Source organism: Aethalodelphis obliquidens, unplaced genomic scaffold (genome assembly GCF_003676395.1).
Source record: "Aethalodelphis obliquidens isolate GAN/ISIS:26980383/991018 unplaced genomic scaffold, ASM367639v1 scaffold63, whole genome shotgun sequence".
NCBI classification, from domain to species: Eukaryota; Metazoa; Chordata; class Mammalia; order Artiodactyla; family Delphinidae; genus Aethalodelphis; species Aethalodelphis obliquidens.
Window position 1 is genome coordinate 1,352,395 of NW_020838007.1, and position 22,274 is coordinate 1,374,668.

General features: G+C 59.1%; 1 protein-coding gene across 11 annotated transcripts in view; it reads right to left on the bottom strand.

Moving 5' to 3' along the window:
• Window positions 1-225: 225 nt before the first annotated feature.
• Window positions 226-22,274, bottom strand: part of PI4KA (phosphatidylinositol 4-kinase alpha) — a 95,040-nt gene continuing 72,991 nt past the window's right edge. For 4 of the 11 annotated variants that reach the window (XM_027088755.1, XM_027088749.1, XM_027088758.1 and 1 more), the window contains 27 exons: window positions 21,668-21,760; window positions 21,078-21,234; window positions 20,722-20,849; window positions 15,595-15,753; window positions 15,182-15,333; window positions 13,890-13,997; window positions 13,593-13,720; window positions 12,567-12,686; window positions 12,394-12,473; window positions 12,112-12,305; window positions 11,156-11,246; window positions 10,680-10,847; window positions 10,423-10,476; window positions 8,769-8,889; window positions 7,426-7,509; window positions 7,146-7,275; window positions 6,273-6,343; window positions 5,120-5,192; window positions 4,971-5,041; window positions 4,270-4,379; window positions 3,748-3,852; window positions 3,458-3,658; window positions 3,076-3,196; window positions 2,742-2,937; window positions 2,043-2,132; window positions 1,501-1,584; window positions 226-603 (listed from right to left, as the gene is read on the bottom strand). In XM_027088755.1, the coding sequence (XP_026944556.1) occupies window positions 552-603; window positions 1,501-1,584; window positions 2,043-2,132; window positions 2,742-2,937; window positions 3,076-3,196; window positions 3,458-3,658; window positions 3,748-3,852; window positions 4,270-4,379; window positions 4,971-5,041; window positions 5,120-5,192; window positions 6,273-6,343; window positions 7,146-7,275; window positions 7,426-7,509; window positions 8,769-8,889; window positions 10,423-10,476; window positions 10,680-10,847; window positions 11,156-11,246; window positions 12,112-12,305; window positions 12,394-12,473; window positions 12,567-12,686; window positions 13,593-13,720; window positions 13,890-13,997; window positions 15,182-15,333; window positions 15,595-15,753; window positions 20,722-20,849; window positions 21,078-21,234; window positions 21,668-21,760 (3,141 nt within the window). In that variant the 3' untranslated portion in view covers window positions 226-551. Of the gene's footprint in view, window positions 604-1,500; window positions 1,585-2,042; window positions 2,133-2,737; window positions 2,938-3,075; window positions 3,197-3,457; window positions 3,659-3,747; window positions 3,912-4,269; window positions 4,380-4,970; window positions 5,042-5,119; window positions 5,193-6,272; window positions 6,344-7,145; window positions 7,276-7,425; window positions 7,510-8,768; window positions 8,890-10,422; window positions 10,477-10,679; window positions 10,848-11,155; window positions 11,247-12,111; window positions 12,306-12,393; window positions 12,474-12,566; window positions 12,687-13,592; window positions 13,721-13,889; window positions 13,998-15,181; window positions 15,334-15,594; window positions 15,754-20,721; window positions 20,850-21,077; window positions 21,235-21,667; window positions 21,761-22,274 lie in introns of those variants that run through there. The other 7 variants (XM_027088751.1, XM_027088753.1, XM_027088752.1 and 4 more) reach the window with 7 other exon arrangements.

The following is a 22,274-nucleotide window of genomic DNA, read 5'->3' on the forward strand; positions in this document are numbered from 1 at the left end:
AGAGCAACGCCTACGGAGGAGAGATGAGAATGGGGCGGCCGGGTGGCCTCTGCGGGAGCCCTGAGAGCCATCAGGGAAAATACAGTGCTATTTTTGGTACATCTGTGCTGTGGTGAGTCGTCTTTGTGAAGCTCACAGCCGGGGCACCGGGGATGGCCCCTCTTGGCTGCGAGGCTCCTGGGCGGGCGCCCCCCACCCCTAGCTGAATGTGCACTTAGTACTGGATTGGTTTCAACGCAGTTTTTTTGTTTTTATTTTGTTCACGTTGGTTGAATCTTAGGTTGAATATAATTTTTCCATTTTTTATACACAAGAAAATACTTCATGTACCTCTGAGAACAAGACAGGTAGGGAATGTGTCCAGTGTAAGCACAGCTCACACCTGCGCAAAGACTGGCTCTGATTGTCATTCCAGCCACACGGGCCACGTAGGCGACACCTCGGGAGGCAGCGGGTTGCCGGGCTCTGCAGGGGCATCTCGGCCCATCTGTCCGCCGGATGAGGTGGCAGGCCGTGCGCAGCAGCAAGCAGTGATTGCGGCACTCTGCCCCTCAGTAGGGGATGTCGTTCTGATAGTACTGGATCATGTCATAGGTCCGGCTCCTGGGAGCAGAGAGCAGAGGGGATTGTGAGGGGCCTGTGCTGGTCTGGGGACCTGACCCCCTGAGCCACCCTGCTACACCCCTGGAGGTCGAGTGCCCGATCGCAGACTTTTTGTCTGCCCACCAGCCCCTCTCTCCCTGGGACGCTTGCTCCCTCACCCATGGCCACAGCCTCCCTGTTATGCCCCGTCTCCTCCTTGCTCATGGGCCCCAAAGTGGGCTCAAGAGGATGCCCTTCCTCAGCCAGACGCCTGCCCGCAGTCCTGGGGCCCGGGATGTGGCCCGGGGGTGCGTCTGTAGGAGTTGACTCCCAGCCTTGGGGCCTCGCATGTGGCTGGAAGGGGTCTGTGCACTCCCCCTCCGCCCTGCCTCACATCACCATCAGGAGAGCCTGCCTCATGCTGCCCTCCAAACCCCTCCTGCTGCCCTGAGCCACCCCACTTCTCTGCTCCCCAGTCAGCAAAACCAAGTGGCGCTCCTGTGCCACTGGACCTCGGCGGGTCCACCGGAGCCAGTTCTCTGTCCCGAGGGTGTGGACCTGGGGCCTCTGCACCTCCTGGGGCCTGGACTCCCCTCGCTCACCCTGTTGTTGAGCCTATAAACCTCAAGGCCACCTTCGACTGTCACAGCCCCTGGGAGCCTGTTCCCAGGCCTGTCACTGAGGCCTGGCCCCACCACTTCTAGTGGCCCCAGTTCCCCCACCAGGCCCCTCCTGTCACGGCCCCCACAGCAGCTGAAGGGGTTGAAGCCTCTCAGAACTCACTTCCTGCCCCGCTGGGCTGGGCGTCTCGGGGCAGTGCATCCTGTCACCTGGCCCAGGTGGGGGCCTGCACAGGTGCCCACTGAACACTGGGTAGGTGACACGGGTGCATGGGTGGGGCAGGACAGGGTGACTTGCCTGTTGCTGAGGAAGCAGCTCTGAATGACCTTTAGAATGAAATTTGCGGCCTCTCGCTCTGTCATGTTGGGGCTGAACCTGTGCCTGGTGGGGGGAAGGGCCGTATCAGGGCTGCTGCCCCCAGGGCTCCAGGCTGCCCTCCCTGCAGGGACGTGGTCTGGCCGGTGGGCTGCACTTAGTGGCCTGGCCTCCTGTGGGGACACGGTTCCCAGCTGGCCTGGAGGGCTTGGGCCCCTTCCTAGAACCTCCTGGGCCCAGCGGCCTGCAGCCAGGGTAGGACTGGCAGGGGGCTGAGCCACTGCAGCCCCGGGGCTTGGCGCAGACACACCCTTGAGGGACGAAGGGCTGCAGGGTACATCCTCCGCCTAAGTCAAGGCACCTCACACACGGAAGGTCTGGGGACAGCTCCTCACCCAGGACCCCGTCTGTCTGGGCGTCCAAGGGGGAGCACTTGGCCTCGATAACAGTCCCCATTACCAGCAGTCGAAGGGCTCCCATCTCAGGGGACGGCCGCCCCCAAGTGGCCTGCCTGCCGGACCTACTTCAAGAGCTTGATTGTCTGGCCGCGGAAGCAGGGAAGGCCCGTGTCCAGCATGAGAGTGACCAGAGAGACGACGGCGTCCATGTAGGGCCTGGGGAGAGGCAGGGAAGGAGGTGGACAGAGGCCAGCCTGGGTGGGGGCCCTGCCTGTGGTCAACATGCAGCCCCTGCCCAGGGCCTGCTCTCGGCCCCTGCCATGGTTCTGTGCCTGGCTAAGGAAGGGATCCTCCCTTCTTGAAGGGAACTGCGTACGCGCCATGCAGGCTTCAGCAGACTCGGGTTGGAGTCCAGGTGTCCCCACACTGCTCTGTGGCGTCAGCCACATGACACTTGGAAGCCAGGACCTGAGTCCCCGGCACGCAGCCTGGGGGTGCAGGGGCTCAGGCTAGGGAGGAAGGGCAGGTGGGGTGCTCAGAGGGGCCCCAAGGCGTCGGCAGGCGAGGCCAAGCCTGGGAGATGCAGAATGTGGCAGGTCACTGATGCCTGGAGCAAGATGCTGCTGGCACAGGTGGCAGAGACGTGACAGGAAGGCAAGGCCTCAGGGGGCCTCCCGTGCATCCCCCTGCCCCAACCCCAGTTCTGTGTCCACCAAAGGCCTGAGATGACCCGAGGAGAACTTTGAGGAGTGGGCGGGGCTTGCTGGATGAACGGGCCCAGTATGGAAGCCCCTCCCTGCCCCCCACCCCACCCGCGGGGCTCACCGCACGGCCAGGTAGCCGCGGACACACATCTCCATGAACCACTTGAAGGGGGTGGCCTCCATCTTGCCCCCCATGATCATCACCATCTCGTCCGTCAGCTTGATGTCTGGTTCCCAGCCGAGGTTGCCACCCGGGGAGCTTTCAAACATGAAGCCAAAGTCTGCAATATCCCAAAGAGCCATCGTGCTGGGATCAGCTGCAGGGCAAAGCTGGGTGTATGCCCTGTAGCCGCTGTTTCCTGGGGACACTGGGGAGCAGCGGCTGGAAAGGAAGCCCAGCTCCCCAACCCCCAGAGCCCCTGCCCCGGTGCCCCCGCGGCAGGATGCCCACCCACCGATGTGGATGATGTGGCCCTTCTTGTCCAGCATGATGTTGCCGTTGTGCCGGTCCTTGATCTGCAGCAGGAACAGCAGGAGGCTGTAGGCAGCCATGCTGCGGATGAAGTTATAGCGTGCCTGTGCAGAGACAGCATGCTCAGGGTGCCCTGGAGCTGTGCCTTCTTGGGCCTGTGGGCACCCTGGAACCCCTGGGCCTGCACCTAGATCAGCAAGCCAGACCTTGGTAGTCGGAGTGACAAGTGGGTGCATCTGAGGTGCAGGGCTGTGGCCCCTTCCCCCCTTCAACTCCTGTCAGCTTTCTCCTGGGGAGCCCCTCTCGAGGCATGCCTTTCATCCCAAGGAAGGTTACAGATGCCCTGGTTTTACCCCCAGACATACGAGGACTTGGAAAACAGGGTGCTGACCAATGCAGGAGCTGGGGCTGGCGGGCAGTGGGGCCGCGCTGCTGCCCACCTGCTGGAAGGCCAGCGTGGACTCATCCCCGTACTGGCGTGTGAAATAGTCGTACATGCCAAAGTCGGTCTGGCGGCCCAGCTGGTCCCGAGAGGTACAGTCAGGGATGCACTCGATCACCCCGCACTAGGGAGGAAAGGCCGAGGCTCAGGCTGCGGGCACACCACAGGGCGAAGGACAGGGGCAGCGCCCAAGCAACTGCTTGGGAAACTTACACCAGGGGCGGTGGCCACCACCCGGTACGGAAAGACGAAGAGATCCAGGCCAACCAGCTGGAAGATGTTTTTGAAGAGGTCGATGATCTGCAGGGCCAGCATGTCCTGGGAACCAGGAGAGACTCAGGGTCGTAGTGGGCTGCTGGCTCCAGGTGCCTGCGGCCCTGCCCAGTGAGGGGGAGGGGGAGGAGGGAGGGAGGCCCCGGTGAGCCTCACTGCCCACTGCTCCCTGGGCAGACTGCGAGGATGCACTGCCTGGCGGTGGGTGTGAGTAAGGGGGACCCATTCCCCCGGGGCAGTTCTCCCTGAGCAGCCAGGGTGTACAGCGGGAGGGGGACCACTGGAGAGGCCTCCGGGTTTAGCAGAAAGCCCTGATGTACTCCAAGGCAACAGAACCAAATGGGGAACCAAGGATTCCTATTTCTGTGTGATGCTGAGAAGTGTGCCTGGAGCCTTGGAGAGAGGCGGGCCTGCCCCAGCCCCGCACACCTCCGGCCCTGCCCTGCCTGCCCAGCCCACTACCTGACGGCAGTCATCTCCCACTTTGAAGATGGCTGCTTGCCAGGAGATTTTCTGGCCATCGGCCTCCTGCGTGCTGCCCTCATCCTCGGAGTCTGAGCAGCACCGCAGACCTGCACAGGGAGAGGGTGCCTGTCAGCGGCGGGCAGAGAGGCCCTCTGAGGATGCTGGGGGCGAGCCCTGATCATGTGCCTGAAGCAACACAGACCCTTAGGGATCATCTCTGCAAAACCCTAAAGAGGCCAACGAGGCCCAGCAGACACCAGGGGTCAGTGGGTGGGGCCATGGGGCCAGGGTCTCTTCCTAAGAACAGCTGAGGAGCAAGGACCCAGGGCCACACCCTTGTGCTGCTGTGCTCCCAACATTCATGCCCCCCCAGCACTGCAGAGTGTGATGTATGTGGCAGCCACAGCTGAAGAACAACCATGCCCTGTCCCGGGAAGAGGCCGGAAGGATCCTTCACAGCACTTCAGGAGGGAGCAGGGCCCTGCTGACACCTCGGCCTCCAGACGGAGAGAATCGACTCCTGCTGTGGAGGCTGCCAGCCTGCGGTCACTCTCACGGCAGCCAAGCCGACCAGTCCTCCCTGGGGCCTCTGTCACTGCACACGTGCCTGCCACCCCCAGACAAGGGCCCAGACTGACTGGCCGGAGGCTGTCACCGTTCATGGGGACCCCAAACTACATCGGACGTGCCCCACTGACCTTCCTTCTCAAGTTCACTAACTCCGCATCGTTTCACCTTGAACTTAGCCAGATATGGGGCCTTTGCAGCGCTGGAAAACAAAACAGAATGGGGCGCAAGTGACAGGGAATGGGAGCCCGTGAGGGGGAGTTTGCGGGGGGTGCCTCACCTCTGCATGGGCGTCCCGGACTTGTAGTCGATGTCCAGCACGATGGCCTCGGGGTTGCTGGGCAGGTAGCAGCCTATGAGGGACAGAAGGGACATCCCAGGGCCCGACCAGGATGAGGCTTTCCCAGCAGACGGGGCTGTGCTGAGGCCTCAAGGGCCTTGCCTGCGGCACCGCCGACTCCTTGTTCCGAGGCCGGTAAGGCTGTCTTCCCTGACTCTGTGCTGTTTCCCTGGGCCCATCCTGACATTCCACATGGGGCAACCACCTCCCGCAGACGCTTCTCCAAGAGGACACCCTAAACCCTCAGCTTCTCAAGCCACTGGCCGCCAATGCCACAGGACACAGGAGCCCCAGAACCCACCCACCTGACACCCCCAGCTCGACCCTGTCAGCGCAGGTCGAGAGAAGACCCTTCCTGGTCAGGGACCACAGTTCCCCGAGCCCCCGGAGGTGGGGGTGCTTGAGGCGGGGTCCTGGTGGGAGGGACTGGGCCCCTGGGGAGCATGCAGGCCCCCACCTCATCCACCCTCCTTCCCTCGCCAGCCCAGCCTCCCTCAAACGGCCCGAGCTCCACTCTGCTCTAGAGCCCAGCTGGCTCCGCAGTGCCTCGGGGACACGACCCAGCAGCATGGTGTCCTCTGGGAGGCTGAGTGTTCTCTGGGGCGTGGCTGGGCAGGGCTCAGCACAGTCAGGAGAGGCCCACCCAGGGCCCTGCACTGGTGCCCACCACTGAGGCGGGCAGTGGGCAAGTGTGCAAGGCCAGGGTTTTGAAGAACGAATGTGTAAGACTTAAGAACGGAGAGCTGTGCGGTGACGTCTGGGTTCCCATCTTGTCTTGAAAAGACACGGATCTGACCACGTGGCAAGAGCACCAGGGAGGGGGGCATGGGCCCCCTCATCCCACAAGCCCTAGCACACCTGGGACACCCCCGCTCCTCCCTAAGCCCACTGTGTGGCCTGCGTTACTTCTGTTACACTGGAGCTCAGGAAACTTCTAGAACCACAGCTGCCAAGGACAGGGCCTCGGCCTTCAGAAAACAGCTGTAGCTAGGAGAACCAAGAGTGACCACTGGCAGGGGCAGGTTCTGGAGAGGGGTGCCGGGCACCCAGGGTCCCCCAGACCCCCGTCCCACTGGCCTCGAGCACTGCTCACCAGGCTGCACCTTCACTTCAGACAGAGCCGACAGACAAGCCCTCTTCCTCTCGTCACCTTTAGGGTAGGGCCTGGAGAACAAGACACAGACGCTGGTGTCTGTGGCTTCGGGGCACAGACAGGCCCTCCTGTCCGAGGGCCCTAGCCCTGCACTCTGCCACCTGGGGCAGGGGAAGGGGGTGTGCAATGCTGTGGGGGTCAGGCTGCGGGCTACATGGTTTACTGGCAGTGTGGCGTCGGGCAGACCCTCAGACCTCTGCGCCCCACGACAAGGCGAGTGAAATGGAATCACGCCTCTCACGTGGCAGAGGCCCAGGGAGTCCACCCTGACCCTCCATCTCTGCAGCCACGTTGCCGCTCTGCTTAGAACTGGTCAGGAGAGGACCATGGGACACATGGCCCGCAGTGATGGGGTAGCGGGGGAGCCTGAGCACTGGGGACAGTGTGGCGACTAGGCGCCTGGAGGAACAGCACTAGGGCTCCCCTGCTGCCTCCCCAGGCGCTCGGCCAGCATCCGCAACCCCGGGGCCCCATCCTGCACAAATTGGTGGCCAAGACGTCCAAGGTTGGCGTCTGCTCCACGTGAATGAGGGCCCAGGACGTCAATCAAGAAAGGACCTCGGGGCTGCAAAGGAGTCTGGTTTCCCTAACACCACGGGGACCATCAGAACCTGGAGAGCAGATGTCCTCAGGCTTGGGCAAGACCCAAAGTGAACCTGAGATGTTGTTTTCTGTGCATCTGCTATGCCCACGGGGGCCCTGGACGGTGGAAGCAAACTCCCCATCTGGCTGTTCCTTAGCGGGGGACGTCAGGAGTCTACAAAGCTCCTTGGGCAGCTCCCACAAGTGGGGCCTGGAGAAGATGCCACTTACTTGATGATGGCTGACACGTTAGTGATTTTGTTGAAGAAGTCGAATTCACGCTGGTAGAAGTCCTTGGCCGGGCCAGACAAGGAGCTTGTGATCTCTTCCACCAGCTGTTCCAGGAGGTCGCCAATGTCAGCTGCAGAGAAACCGAGGGTGAGCCTACAGTCCCAGGGACCCTCTCTCCAGACCCCACCCAGAGGAGGTCTGCCCTCCTCAGGGTGCTGATGCCCGTTAGGCTGTGGCGAGTGGAGGGCCCCAGGATCACGGATGCTCACGGGGGCCGCACCTGAAGCGTGTGGTGGTCTCAGGGGAGTACCTGCATCTGACTGTTCCCTCTTCCAGGGACCGTCATTTTTACTTGAAGGAGTGACTAAGAGATAAGGTAAAGTCACTCAGACGTAGACTTATGGCAGATATTTTCTTGAAAATCAATAAAATGAATCTGCCATTTAAGGAAAACAACTACAAAACTTTGTTAAACTTGACAAAAAAGCCTGACAGTTTCCCAGCACTCAGAAACGTTTCTGTCCTGTGAGGCAGCTGGGGCTCCACACACAGGATCTTTAAATACTGTGTCACGAAATGCGTCAGCACTGGAGACCCTGCCCTGCACGTTGGGTGTGACCACAGCGGGTGTTACAGGTCCTGCGAGGGGCGAGTGCAGGGCAAGCAGGGGCTGGATGAACAGAGAGCGAGGCTCATAACACGGTTCAGACTCCTCACTGCACTGAACCCCTGAGAAACCGTCCCGCCAAGCTTGGTAGCATTGGCGGGGAGCACCCATGGGGGCCTGAACACAAGACACTCCTCCGTTTCCAACTATGGGTCAGCAAGGCCCAATCTCCTGCAGCCACTTCAGCCCAAACAGCATATTCTGACATGAAATGCAGAGGCAGAGTGAGGGGCTCTCGCACCGCACTGATGACCTCATCTCCCACAGGCACTAAAGGGGCCTGTAAACGTGTTAAACAATGCTACTCTTCTCGCTCACTTCTTTAAAAGTTATGTTTATGTGAGATGGGTCTCTATTTTTTTATTTTTTTTTATTTTTAATTTTGGCTGCTTTGGGGCTTTGTTGCTGCACGCAGGCTTTCTCTGGTTGCGACGAGCGGGGGCTACTCTTCGTTGCGGTGCGCGGGCTTCTCACTGCGGTGGCTTCTCTTGTTGCGGAGTATGGGCTCTAGGCGCGCGGGCTTCAGTAGTTGTGGCACACTGGCTCAGTAGTTGTGGCTCGCGGGCTCTAGAGCACAGGCTCAGTAGTTGTGGCGCACGGGTTTAGTTGCTCTGCAGCATGTGGGATCTTCCCAGACCAGGGCTCAAACCCTTGTCCCCTGCATTGGCAGGCAGATTCTTAACCACTGCGCCACCAGGGAAGCCCTCTATTTTTAATTTCTAATGTTGGTGAGCATGGATGGCCCAAGGCCACATAAACCCAAGCTCTTTGAGGGTCTGTAGTTTTCAAGGGTGTGAGGGTCCTGAGATGACCTGGGTTGGGAAGCGCTGCCCGTGGAGCTGCAGATGGAGCCACAGGGTCTTGGGGGCCAGGCAGGGGTCAGAGGTGGGAGTGGAGGAATGATGACCCTGGGCAGGTAGTGAGGACGGGGTGGGGTCCGAGGGACAGGCACTCACGGTCTTTCTGGTGCCCCTCTTCATCCACATAGATGTTCGTCTTCATGTTCCAGATGAATTGGTGTGCCAGGAGCTGGGACTTGGATGCCGCCCACAGAATATACTCCCGCACATAGCCCATCTGTAGGAAAGCAAGGTCAGCCCAGGCTGGCCACACTCCACCAAGAGAGGCCACTCTCACCCAAGCAGCAACGACTCCACACTTGGCAGACCCAGAAAGAAGCGTGGTCGAGCGGTGCCGGCTGTGAGCACCTCTCCTGCGTGGCGGAGTTGAGCCCGAGTCCAGCTGGCTGGCCAGCCGCCGGGGTCTTTGTCTATGCAGGCATGCACCAGCTTTTGTCTCCTCTGTTCCCTCCTCTGGACTCTAAGCCCTGGACTCTAACCAGCTTCTGCTGTCGTCAAGCATGACGCGTGGGCAGGCGGGTTTCAAATGCGCCCCTGTGGACTGCTGTCTAGAAGACGCTGCCCAGTGACGGACGGGTCCCAGAAAACCCTGCGTCACTCCCAGCTCAGGCTGAATTCCCATGTTCTAGGTTACAAAGGCAGCTGGCCTTTCTGGAAGACTCCTGGGGTGCAGCCTCTCCCTCCCCACAGTCATTTGCGGCCCATCTGGTAAAGTATTCCTTGGACAGATGTCCTCAACTTGGGTGGGTGGGCTTCCCAAACAGGTCAAACTTCAAATAACCCAATTCTAACCCAGCAACTAGATCTAAAGATGAACCATGAATGTGCAACCTCCAGTGCAGGGTCTCCAGGCTTGGCCAGGGCATGGGGTGTTCTGGGGCCCTGTGGGCCCAGGGCAGGGGGGTGTATGGGCAGGAGCAGGAGGGGTAGACGCTGCTGCCCTCAGACGCAGGCTTGGGTGTGGCACTGTGATGAAGCGCGGGTGGTGAGGGCTCCGGGCTGTGGTCACCCCGTGGGTGTTTTCTGGCCAGGCCCTTTGCCAGGCCCCTATGTGCATGTACACTGTTAAGGCTGAATTATCCACCCCCCCCCCCCCCTTCATTTTTTGAAGCCCCCCCCCCCCCCCCACAGAATGTGACTGTATTTGGATATAGGCCTTTAAAGAACTGATGAAGTTACATGAGATCAGTAGGGGGCCCTGATCCGATCTGACTTGTATCCTTATAAGAAGAGATTAGGACACAGACAAATGGACAGCCATGTGGGGATACAGGGAGAAGCCGCCGTCTACACGGCAAGGAGAGGGCCTTGGGCAAACCAGCCCTGCTGACACCTGGATCTCAGATGTCCAGCCTCCAGACTGTGTGGAACGAGCTCCCTGTAGTTTAAGCCCCGAGTCTGTGTACTTTGCCAGGGTGGCCTGAGCTCACTAATACACATGCTGTCTCCTCCAACCCCTTGGCCACTCCCCCCAGGAGACGGGGAGCTGGATTTGGGAGCTAGGGGACCTGCTGAGACCCCCATCCAGCAGGTATGGGTCCCAGGCCAGGTCACCCACCCTGAAGAAGCAGCCGGCAATGTTTCCAGAACCTGTTCACCCAGCACAGCAGGACTGGGCCTCGGGTGCTGGATGACCACATGGGGGTGAGAGACCTCGGGCCCAGGTCCCAGCTCAGTGGCCCTGCTCCTGGGCTCCGTCCCGCTGCCCGCCCGGCCCTCCAGGCTGGTCGGCCTGTGCTGCATGCCTTACCTTGTCATACCTGAGGGCCTGCACAATCTGGGGGATGTAGAACAGGATCGCATCCTGTGTGGTGGGGGAGGAGCAGTCATGACTCAGGAAGGGGTGAGAGCACCAGGCAGGACAGGGGTCCCAGGGCCCCACCCCACCTGGACTGGCCCTGCTGTCACTCCACCCCCAGGACACGTCCTCACCCTCAATCAGGCCTGCCCTCTGTCCCCCCGTGGGGCTGGGCAGCCCCCCGAGGTCGACCCAGCAGATGGGCTCACCGGCGGGAAGGACCGTAGGACTTTGACCCCGTACTGCGCCGTGAGTGGGTGCGGCGGGTACATGCTGGAGAAGTAGGACAGGCCTGTGGGTGGGTCTGCGGGTGCCCAGCACAGCACATGGCTGAGCTCGGGGGCATCGGCGTCGATGGTGTGCCAGGTGACCAGGAACTGGGGAGGAAGAAGGGAGTCACAGGGATGGCCCCAAGGAGTGAAAACTGCAAGGCATTTATAACAGCTTCTGACACATTACATACAACAGCACAACTTCAACCAGGGTGAAATACACTCAACGTTTTTCTACTGTAAACACAGTAAATGTTTCATCCAAAGAGTAGATAACACAAAAGATCAGAAAAATCATGGTACCACTGAGGTCAGTGGGTTTTGGTTGTGTTCCTCGCTTCCAGGCATCCCTGGAGGCAGTTTTGTTTCTGTGCACTTAGGACCAAGTCTTGGCACGCTACCCGCCATGCTACCTTGATGGCTTCGGGGATGTCACTAACGGCTCCTGGGTCCAAGCGAACCAGACGGGTCACCTCATTGCCGATAGCTTCTGTGTTTTTGAACCTGCAGGCAAAGAGGGTGTGGGTGGCAGACATTGAAGACAGGGGCTGGGGGAGCCCTGGACTAAGTGATGTGGACCAACACCCAGTGACATCTGAGCACTGTGGCTACTGACATGGTGTTTACTGTGACCGGCTGTGACCCAAGGGCAGAACTCCTTGGAGCAGGAATGATCCTTCCAAGGACACCTCCCTTGGCCTGGCCCCCAAAGCACCCATCCACGTTGTGGCACCCGTGGGCCAGAAGGCACGCTAGCAGGTGGGAGGGTGGGTGCAAAGTGTTCAGGTGTGACCGCCCAAGGCTAAGGCAGGCAGCTGCTGCCTAAATACCGTCAGGCTGCGATCCTGTCCTGAGGAGGACTTAGGACCCGAAGAAGGAAGCAGTAAGTATGCACCATGGGCTCCGGGGAAGAAAGGCCCACCCTGCACGCAGGCACATGGAGTCTACTGGGATTCAGCACAGGGGGCCTGGGAAGCCCCTCTCAGCACCTACCAGCCTGAGTCCTGTCCCTGTTAAGAGCTGCCTCAGGACAGCTCACAGGACACTCGGTTGCCAGCCGCCCCTCTGAGTAGCCTGCTGCCTGAAGATGCCACCCAGGAACCAACCCAGACCACCCAGGCCTACCTCCCAGAGTAACCACAGGTGTTTCCTTTCCTCATCAAACAAGGTGAGGCCCTGGGGTGCCCTGTTATCTCCTCGGGCTCCGGGGTGCTGGGCCCCTGGCAGGACAGACCCTACCACTGTACAGGACTGGGGAGCATCTAGGGCTACGATGGCTCTTCCCTTACAGTCCTTGGCTGTGACACGTGCCCTCCCCCCGCCAGGTGCCTTGTGCTGGACCTCCGGCACGGCCTCTCAGGCAGCCCACCTGGCTGGCAGTTGCACGGCCAGATGAGGAGAGATGTTCCAGGCGAGGTTCACATTGTCCTTCCACTGCTTCTCGCTCAGGCTGATGTACTTGGACCTCCAGTTGGCCACGCTGCTCTCTCCAGCCTGGTCCAGCTCTAGCTCTGGGGCTGACAGTGGGTTGTACCACGTGATGAGACGCTCGATCTCAGTGGCCTGGTGAGGGACACAGACACAGATGTGCCTCTGCATGGCCGCGCCCCTCCCCCACCCCAGTGCTGCAGGCATGGCGCACGGGCCTCACCAGCAGGGACAGCAGCAGCGTCCGGCGCTTCATGTAGTACTTGTGCAGCTGGGAGCCCCGGTTGGTCTTCTTGGACATGCCTGGGGATGGGGGTGGGGAGGGCACAGAGTGTCCCTTGGAGCTGCTCTATGACCCTGAGGACCCAAGGGACCCGGCAGCAAAGCCCCACCGACCTGACTTCTTGGAGATGGTGGACATGCCGCTAGACAGCGGGTAGGTGTTGATCCAGCCCTGTGTAGCCTGCTGGCGCGAGCCAACCGCTATGTCCAGATTGCTCCGGGTGTCCTGGTTATCTGTGGGCAGACACAGCATTCTAAAAAGAGGTGTCTGGACCTTCACCACAGACAAAGCAGCTGTGGGGGAGCAGGTGGGGGAGACGGCCGGTGACGGCTTCCCTGGACGAACCAGGCGTCTGCAAAGTTCCTCATGAACCACTGCAGATGGAAGTTTTCTAAAGTGTGTTATGTTCCCCTGAGCCCAAAGCAAAGCAAATCGAGGAGCCGCCTTGATCAATTATGGCACTGACCTCCCAGTGTCCTCCTACATGGCGATGACTCGGGGACCCGTGGGGACAGATGGCAGGGCTGCCTGCCCTGCTCTGAGTGGAGCCAAGAGCTGCTTACAATCACTGTGCCTGCTTTTCCCTTTCGTGGCGGCCAGGCTGTCCATGTGGGTCTGCCTGCAGAGACACGCGCCTCCCCCAGCCTGGGCGCGTGACCAGCTACATGCTTCAGAGAAACAAGAGCAGGGCTTCCTCCTGTGGGGCGGCTGCTGGCTCCCACTTCAGCGCCTTTCCCTGACCCCGTCCACCCTCCATGCTCCAAGATGCAGCTCACACGTCACCTCTTCCAGAAAACTGCCCCTGGTCCCCAACTGCTGCAGGGCAAGTGCCTGGAATCAGGGGACGTTCCCACGACCCCCCATGTTGGAGTCACCTGCCGATAAGACTGGCCCCACCAGGTGACAATGGACCGTGCCCTATCCCTCCCAGCACATAGGCTATAGTCCAATACAGACTGTCGGGCATGCAGGGAGCCCCTGAGAACGGCCCCGCGCTGGGAAGTTACACCAGGGGGTGTCTGCCTGTCTGCTTGGAGACCCTGCCCTCCTTCCTGCTCCCCAGCAGCGGCCAGAGAAGAGGTGACCGGGCAGGCATGGGCCTCTGGTGACCATGCAGCACAGCTGAGGCTGGGGCTCACCTGGGGGAACGAGCTGGCTGGCGGTCAGGTACTTCTTATCTGAGAACATGGCGGTCCAGAACTTAATCATTATGCTTATGTCCTCACGCAGCCTCTTCTCTCCCTGCGTAGGGAACTTTGGGGGACAACTGCAAACAGCCAGGGACGAGGGTGAGTGCCAGGGTCTAGGAGTCAGGAAGCGCGGCAAGGTGGGGCGCGCAGCCTCCTAATGAGAAGTCGGGCCACTAAGCCAGGGGTCGGCACCCAGCAGGCCGAGTGACCCAGGCCTGGGGGCTGGGGGTGGGGTGGGGGCAGCACCTGAAGTAGTCGAAGGCAGTGGAGTAGATCTTCTCGCGGAGCACGTTGCGGATGGTCGCATTGGGAAGCACGTCCGCGTGCAGGAGGGTCAGGCCGAGGGTCAGCAGCCTGCAAGAGGGCCCCGATCAGCGAGTGGCGCCTCCTGCAAACCTCTCCCTGAGCTCAGGGCCCACCTGCAGGCGGCAGAGCCCTCCCGCCAGGGCTGTGGATCGGGCAGGTGGTCACCTGTCTCGGATTACTGTACCCTGATGCCTTACGAAAGGATTTTTAAACCTTCACTTTTGTTGGGGGGAAAACAACGTGTGTGTGACTCTGCCCCTCGTCCAGAAGCTTTGGTCCCACAAACTGCAAACCACTCCCTGAGGTACCATCACCTACGGGGACTACGAAGGTAGAACTCAGGTTCTAAGAACAATCTGCTTGGATTCTGCAAGATCAGGGCTGCCCTGCAGGCATCTGCAGACGCGCTGGTCAGGAATGGGCAGCCCTCCTGCTCATCTCCATGGCCACTTCCCATGGCTGGGACGGTCCAGCATGGATCCTCTCCTACTAACCCATTCTCATTGCAATTTGTAAAAGTATAGGTCCACAACAGACTGAAAATTAGGGAAAAAGAAAACTAGCCCTTGGGTACTGGTTTGAGAAGCACGGCCCGAGGGCATGCCCAGTGGGCTTCAGGAACATGAGTCAAGAGCTCAGGGAGGGGAACAGGTAGAGGGAGTGGTGCCCACCTGCAGGGGCCCCTCACCCTCCTTCCATCTGACCCCCCAGGTATCTGCAGGCCCAGTCAAGAGCCCTCCCCATGCCAGGCCAGGCCCTCCTGCTGTGTACACAGCGCCCCTGACCACCGCACCTGGTTTGAGGCCCACTGGGCCACATGCTGCCTATTGGGGTGTATGCCCTCCCCCGGTGTTGCTGGTTTTGCACAGGGCTTGGTGTGCAGTTGGCACAATCGGCCTCAGAGGGTAATGGGCCTGAGCTGTCACACCAGGCTCTGCCACACAGCTGGCCGTTTTTCCCTCTCCAGTGTGTCACCAGAATCCTTTTGCTGCTGCTCACCCCCAGTGTTTGGCTGGTCGGGTCCCCACATGAAGCACCTCCTGCACACTTCCCTGCTGTGGACAGCACGCTGCCCCATGTCCTCAGCCCCGAGAGGGCATGGTGGCCTCGGCCATCATGTGCGGATGCCTTTCCCAGGGGCCCTGCATGTGCTGGGGACTCGGTCAGTTTCTGGTGAACAAGTGACCAACCACAGGAAACCCGGGGGAGCAGGCCCTGAGGTGAGCTCTTACTTGAAGCGGGGCCCGATGGCCGCCACATGCCGGTTCATGCTCCCCGCAGTGCCCCCAATGCTCAGAGACATGGACCGCTGCAGTAGGCTGGAGAAGATCTCCACCTGGTCAGAGCTGCAGTACTTGGCAATCTCGAACCGCTGCACCAGGAACTGGATGGAAAGGGATACGCTGCTGGTGGGGCCATGTTGCTGGCAGGGCCAGGTGGCCGCCCACCCTCGAGCCACCACTGCCTGCCAAGGAGGGGCTCAGGCCCACAGGAGGGCAGGTGGGGTCTGCGGGGCAAAGGGACAAGACCAGCGGGGCGTGGGGAGCGAGATGGGCCAGCTACCCCCGAGGTGGGGCAGTCTTCAACCTGGAGTCCCGACCCCGGGGAAGAGTGGGTGGAGCACAGGGGAGACGGGGGCACGTACATCGATCCAGATGCAGTGAGGGGTCACCTCGGGGGCACAGGGTTTGGGCTGACTGGCTTCCGACGCAGCCAAGGGGTCTGCTTCCTTTATCTCCGCAGAAAACAGGCCGAACTTCTGCTCCACTGTCATCTGCCAGGCCCCCGCCATCTCCCGCATGAACTGCAAGAATGCAGGTGTTAGCCCCTCCGTGGGGCGCAGAAAAAGGCTTGCTGGTTTTTTTGGGTTTTTTTTGCGGTACGTGGGCCTCTCACTGTTGTGGCCTCTCCCGTTGCAGAGCACAGGCTCCGGACGCGCAGGCTCAGCGGCCATGGCTCACGGGCCCAGCCTCCTCCCGGACCGGGTCACGAACCCGTGTCCCCTGCATCGGCAGGCGGACTCTCTACCACTGCGCCACCAGGGAAGCCCCCTGTTTTGTTTTTTTAATCATAAAAGGAATATATGCTCACTGAACAAAATTTAGAAAACCGAGGAAGGTATGAAAAAAAAAATCACTAAGATCTCCCCATGATCCCACTTTCCAGCCTTTTTTCACCAGAAGCCCCTCCTGGACCATAGCCAGGAGGTGTCCTGCTTTGTGGTGCAGCCCACCTGTGACAGCACTGCCTGGAAACCACGCAGGGGAGGCCGCCTGCTCAGGGCCTCTGGGCTGGCAGTGGCAGGGGCGTGGTGGGCTCCAGAACCCAGTTCCTCCTCTCCACCCCCATGGACCCCACACGACACCTTTATGCCGCTAACCAGGCTCAGGGAAGAACTGTGGGGGCCGCGTGGAGCCTGTGACCCCACCAGCCTGGGTGAGGGGTTCGCAGGGGAGCAGCCTCTGTGGCCTGACAACAGCCAGCGGCTCCTTCCAGGACATCCAGAGCCCCTGCGGGGACACGGGGACCCCATCCCTCCTCCCATTCCATGGCTGCTCAGGGCGCCAGGCAGCCAGTCTCAGGTCCCCTCGCCCACTCGTTAGCAGGAGTGAGCAGTGGGAGTCGGGGCAGCCCTGAGGAAGAAGGCAGGGAGGTGATGCTCGCCTCTGCCCTCCTCCCTGCCTGCAGGCACAGAAGCCATCTGGAGGCCATGAGGTGAGGACAGAGTCCAGCGCAGACAGAAGCCCATCCACGACACAAGGATGGACTCCCGGCGGTCGCCCCTGCAGCCAAACGTGTTGCAGGGTGGAGGGTAAGGGAGCAGCCCACCAGGTTGCCTGCCCACCATTTGTACCCCCGTCCTGGTCACCACCCTGGCCAGGGCCTGCCTTCCAGGCTCGGGGCATGAGTGTGAACAAACACAACTCAGGTCCAGGCTGAGTAGAAGCAGCCTACAGACTGCACGGCGCTCTCCGCTGGGGGCAAACAGCCGTGAAGGGAAGCGGGGACGGCGTGGCGGCATTTCAGGCAGGGCGGCTGGGGAGACCCCAGGTGGAGGACACAGCTCAGACCAGCCCTGGAGAAAACCTGTTTGAGGACAGCGCTGCCGGGGAGGGAGTGGCACCCGCAGTCTAAAGCAGGAGCCCACCGGGGCCGGGACAGCAGGGATTGCAGGGTGCCTGTGGCGGCAACAGGGGGCAGAGGGGCCTTGCTGGTCAGACACCGTCCACCTCTGCTCTGCGTGAGCACAAGCAGCATGGACAGGTCTGGGCGTGGGAGGGTCCTGATCTGATCCATTTTCCTGGTTCCTCTGTGTAGAGAAGGTGGAGGGGTCTGGGGGGAAAGCAGGGGCTGGGTTGTCTCCAAGTGCAGGGGAGAGACAGGGGCTGGGCCGGGCTGCTGGGAGGTGGTCAGATTCTGAAGATGCTTTAAAGATAAAAGGTAGACCTGACAGGATTCACTAAGGCTCGCCGTGGAGTGTCGGGGGGCAGAGAGGGCCATGAGGATTTTGTCTGGGCGTTTACAGACTGCCGGACGGTGGGGGCCAGTCTGGGCCTGTGCTCTTGTTACGGGTTACAGAACCAGGGGACCAGAATTCTTTCCTGTCTCAGTGGAACGAAGGCCCAGACCCTTGTGCTATATGAGACCAATAAGATTGCTCGGGCTTTATCTCCCCACGAATGCAAAAGACTCCAGCAGCACCCGCCTCTGAGTTGGGGCTACGAACGATTTTTGTTTCCTTCTTTGTGCTCATAACCAGCAAACATTGGCAGATAATAGAAAAAATGAAAAACCAGGGTGCAATGATACTAAAGACATAAAAATATAGGGGAACGGCCCCCACTTCGGGGTGTGGAGCATAGCTGGGCCTGGACAGCAGATCGTTGCAGAGGCCAGGAGCAGGGAGACAGACAGCCTTCAGCCCTGAGCCAACAGCAAGAGCTTGGTGACACTAAACCCACACATAGCTGTCGGGCTGTTGAGGAGGGCAGGTGAAGAGCTACCAAGAGCTGCTTTCCAGAGAGAGATCACATTTCCCTGGGAAGGATGAGCCCAACAGCCTGGGGCCAGCACTAGGTCTGGCACAAGTGGTGGACGGACCTGCCAAGGCCGAAACCTCAAGCCAGCCAAGCTACTGATGATGGCAGAGGCAGGGGACAGACTAGAGTCTGACAGACCCCAAATGACGTAGCAATTTGCTTGGCATAAAAACCCCTCCTTGGGGACTTCCCTGGTGGCTCAGTGGTTTAGAATCTACCTGCCAATGCAGGGGACACAGGTTTGATCCCTGGTCTGGGAACATCCCACATACTGCAGAGCAACTAAGCCTGTGTGCCACAACTACTGAGCCTGTGCTTTAGAGCCTGTGAGCCACAACTACTGAGCCTGCATGCCACAACTACTGAAGCCCGCGTGCCTAGAGCCTATGCTCCACAACAAGAAAAGCCACTGCAATGAGAAGCCCACGCACTTCAACGAAGAGTAGCCCCTGCTCACCGCAACTAGAGAAAAAAAAAAAAAAGGAAGATGTGAAGGTGTGATGTAAAGCAGGAAGAACCCACCCTTCTTGCCAAGATGAGCCCCTCGGGGGTGCGGCCTTCACTTCAGCCACCAGGCACAAGGAGAAGATAAAGCAGCAGGGCCCCTCAGTCTCCACTGTTTTTCTAAACACAGTGTCAGGTCCACAGTCACAAACTTGAACACAGATGACCCTGATGCTAGAACTAACCGACCAGATAAGGATTTTCAAATAATTATCATAAATATGTTTAGAGATTTACTAGAAAAGATAGAAAGAAAAGGTGAAGATACAGAAATTCTCGGGAAAAAAATACAAAGTATAAAAAAGAAATACAAAGTATAAAAAAGAAACTGAAATACTAGATCTGAGGATTATGATATCTGAAATAAAATACATTAAAAATGGTTTAACGGGCTTCCCTGCTGGCACAGTGGTTCAGAGTCCGCTTGCCGATGCAGGGGACACGGGTTCGTGCCCTGGTCCGGGAAGATCCCACATGCCGCAAAGCGGCTGGGCCCGTGAGCCATGGCCGCTGAGCCTGCGCGTCCGGAGCCTGTGCTCTGCAACGGGAGAGGCCACAACAGTGAGAGGCCCACATACCGCAAAAAAAAAAAAAAAAAAAAAAAGGTTTAACAACAGAATGAATAAGGCAGGAGGAAGTACTAGGGAACTGGAAGGAGGCCAATGAAAATGGACCAAAGCGAGAGAAAGAATGAAAACAACCCAAGAGAATGCTGACGACCCTCGGACACTGCCATCGTCACAACATCTGCACCACAGGCATCCCTGGAACCCAAGTGAGAAGGGGCAAACCAGGTAAAAAATATATTTAATGAAATACTGGCCTGAAACTTTCCAAGTCTGATGAAAAACCTGACATCTCTAGATTTAGGAAGGTCAAGGAATCCCAACATAAAATACACAGAAAACCACACCCAAGCACAAAAGAGTCAAACTATTAAAAATCAAAGATAAAAAAACCCTAAGAATAGCTAAAAGGAAAAACAAACAAACAATAGCACATACTGAGAAAGGATGATAATTTGTGGATTTCTCCCCAGGAACAATGCAAGCCAACAGATGATAGATGTGTGTAACATGCCAAAGGCAACTTAGGATCACAGACCCAGGAAGAACAGCCAAAGCACTAGATGAAGGTGAACTAGGCTGCAAGTTCACTCCCCCCACCTGCAGCCCAGGAAGCACTGAGGAGAACTACAGACCCAGGCTTACACAGGTAAGTGAGGACGGGGAAACGGTCTGGATACACCCATAAGGCTTAGGAAAAGCATTTGACAACACAGACAGCACTGTTACAAGGCGTGTATCACACACAGCAGTGAACACAGATGAAGACAATACACGCACGGGTCCTGACGGAGCGGGACGTAGCTGTGACTGAAGAGCCCCTGCCCTGCAGTGACAACAGCTGCCGTGAGGTGGGCCAGGTCGGCTCATCCTCACAAAGACTCTGCGCAGACCCCTTGCCATCACCCTCGACACACAGGCAGGGACCTGCCCTGGAACCCTGAAGACAGCACAGCCAGCTAGGCGAGAGCCCAGACCCAACCGACTTCCCTCCTGAGGGGCAGGGGCCAGTGTCTCTGCTCCCCACACAACCGACTTGGCCCCTCCACAGACGCCCGCCACCGTGAGCTGGACACAAACTCCGTGAGGAGGTACGACTACGGCCGGCCACCTCCACGCCTGGAACACTCCAGTTCCATCCTTGGAAATTATCCAGCTGACCCTCAGGGGCAAAAAACACAGAACACTCCTTCTGACCACTTCTCATTATCTTAAGAAACTCAGAAAAAACATGTCAAATCCCATTACTGTGAAAATTAATGGGATCTTTGAAAAATAAATCTGTTCTTAGGTGTTCATCCCATCAGCTGAAAGGGTGTGTAGACCCTCCCCGTGGGCCCCCTCCAGCAGGAGGGCTGCTGTCCCAGAGTCGGCAGGTAGGACGCGGGTCACTGTGGATAAACACAAGTGTCTACTTGTGGAGAAATGGCTCCCCCTGCCGAGCTTTAGAAAAATAACAGCTTCAAGCACCACTGGGTCCTTTAACACACTCCCTCTGGTCCCAGTGACAGTCCTGTGGGCAGGCTTTAATATCACAGTCTTGCTTACATATGAGGCCCTGTAGGGTGAGGGGCCTTCCCGGGGTCTCCACGCTTGTCATCCAAGGGGCCAGGACTGTCTCTCCACCTCTCACCCCGCAGCCGCCTGCAGCCGGCGTCTTACCGGCACTTCCACTCCATTCTTGCCAGCCAGCAGCCACTCCCAGCAGGCCAGGGCCGTCTCCATGCCGTGCTCGTTGAACATCTGGAGGGGACCCCAGCACAGGTGATGGAGGAGCTGCGGGTCACAGTCTGGAACCAAATGCATGCTGTTCAGAGGCCCCGACAGGTCGACCCACAGCCTCCCTGGGTCAGCAGGACAATTGGCACCGGCCGGAACAGCGCTGGCCTTTTAATTACAGCCCCACCCACCCCAGTCCTGTGCGTGATGCCGCAGGGATCTCCCGGGGGAGCGCAGGCTCTCTGCGTGGCCAGGACTCGCTCCCTGGGACAGCAAGGTGGCCCGGGCCTGGGCGGTACCTTTGCTGCTGATGAGCATGGCCGTCAGCTTGAACATGGCCTCTGTGTAGTGCTGAGGGTCACCCGTGCCCAATGCTGCCTTCAGCTCCTGGACCATCATTTTGTTCAGGTCAGACATCTGGCCTGTGGCGTCTGAGAAGCGGATCATCCCATACACCTGTGGAAGGTCAGCGGAGGCACATGTGGCCTGGTCACCCAGACCACGGGGCTTCGTTGCCCATGCGGAGTGACAGGCTCGTCTGGGTGCTGCCGCCACCGCGCATGGTGCCCCGGAACTCCTCCTCTAGAAACAAGTGCTGCTCCCACCATTCTGGACAGTCCCCGAGGGTGGGGACTCGGCCCTGATGTCTGAATCCAACACTGAGCTACAGCAGAGCTGCCTGCACGTGGGCTGAACAAGATCAGCCACGTGCTTCTTGAGTTGGACATTACTTTTTTTCCCAAGAAAGGTGTTGCTCTCTTATTCACAAGACTTGACTAGAGAGGAGCTCCCACTCCTTCCAAGAACCAAACCTTCCCCCCAAGACAGACCTCCCGCCCCCACCAGGAAGGAGAGGACGCTAGAGGGCCCCGACGCGGCGGGCGGCTACCTCGCCTGCGTAGCGGTTGCGCAGGTTGAGGGATGCCATGAAGTTGGAGTAGTCCTTCTTCACGCAGGCTGGCCGCTCCGTGAGCTGAGTCGCCTGCAGAGACGGGACAGTCACTGCACACCCTCGTGGCCAAAGCCCAGTGCAGTGAGGCTGTCATGCTCAGACCCGGGTTATTAAAATCTCCAGCAATAGCAAGTGAATAAAATGAAACACCTCTAAACACGCTCTGGGGTCTGCCAGGTCGCATGGAAAACAGAGTTTTAAACATTTTACTCTGAAACATCTCCGGAAGGAAGCTGGGACTACAGCTTTGCTCCATGACCAGCTACTTCATCCCCACTGGTGTGGCTGCCCACACTTGGAAGGGACCTCGGCTCACACGGCCCCCACTTACCCTGCCTTGGCCTCGCCTCTCCAGTCTGCCCACCCCTCCAGGCCCCTCCTCCAGCTGGACCCGCCCAGTGTCTCCAGGGCCACCTCACACTGTCCCTTCAGCTCTGTTCCCTACACACCAGCACAGCCAGTCGTCATACACAGACACTACTGGAGACAACCAACCCTCAGATGCTGCGGTTTTGGGCAACTTTTTATTTTGGGGTGGTAGGGG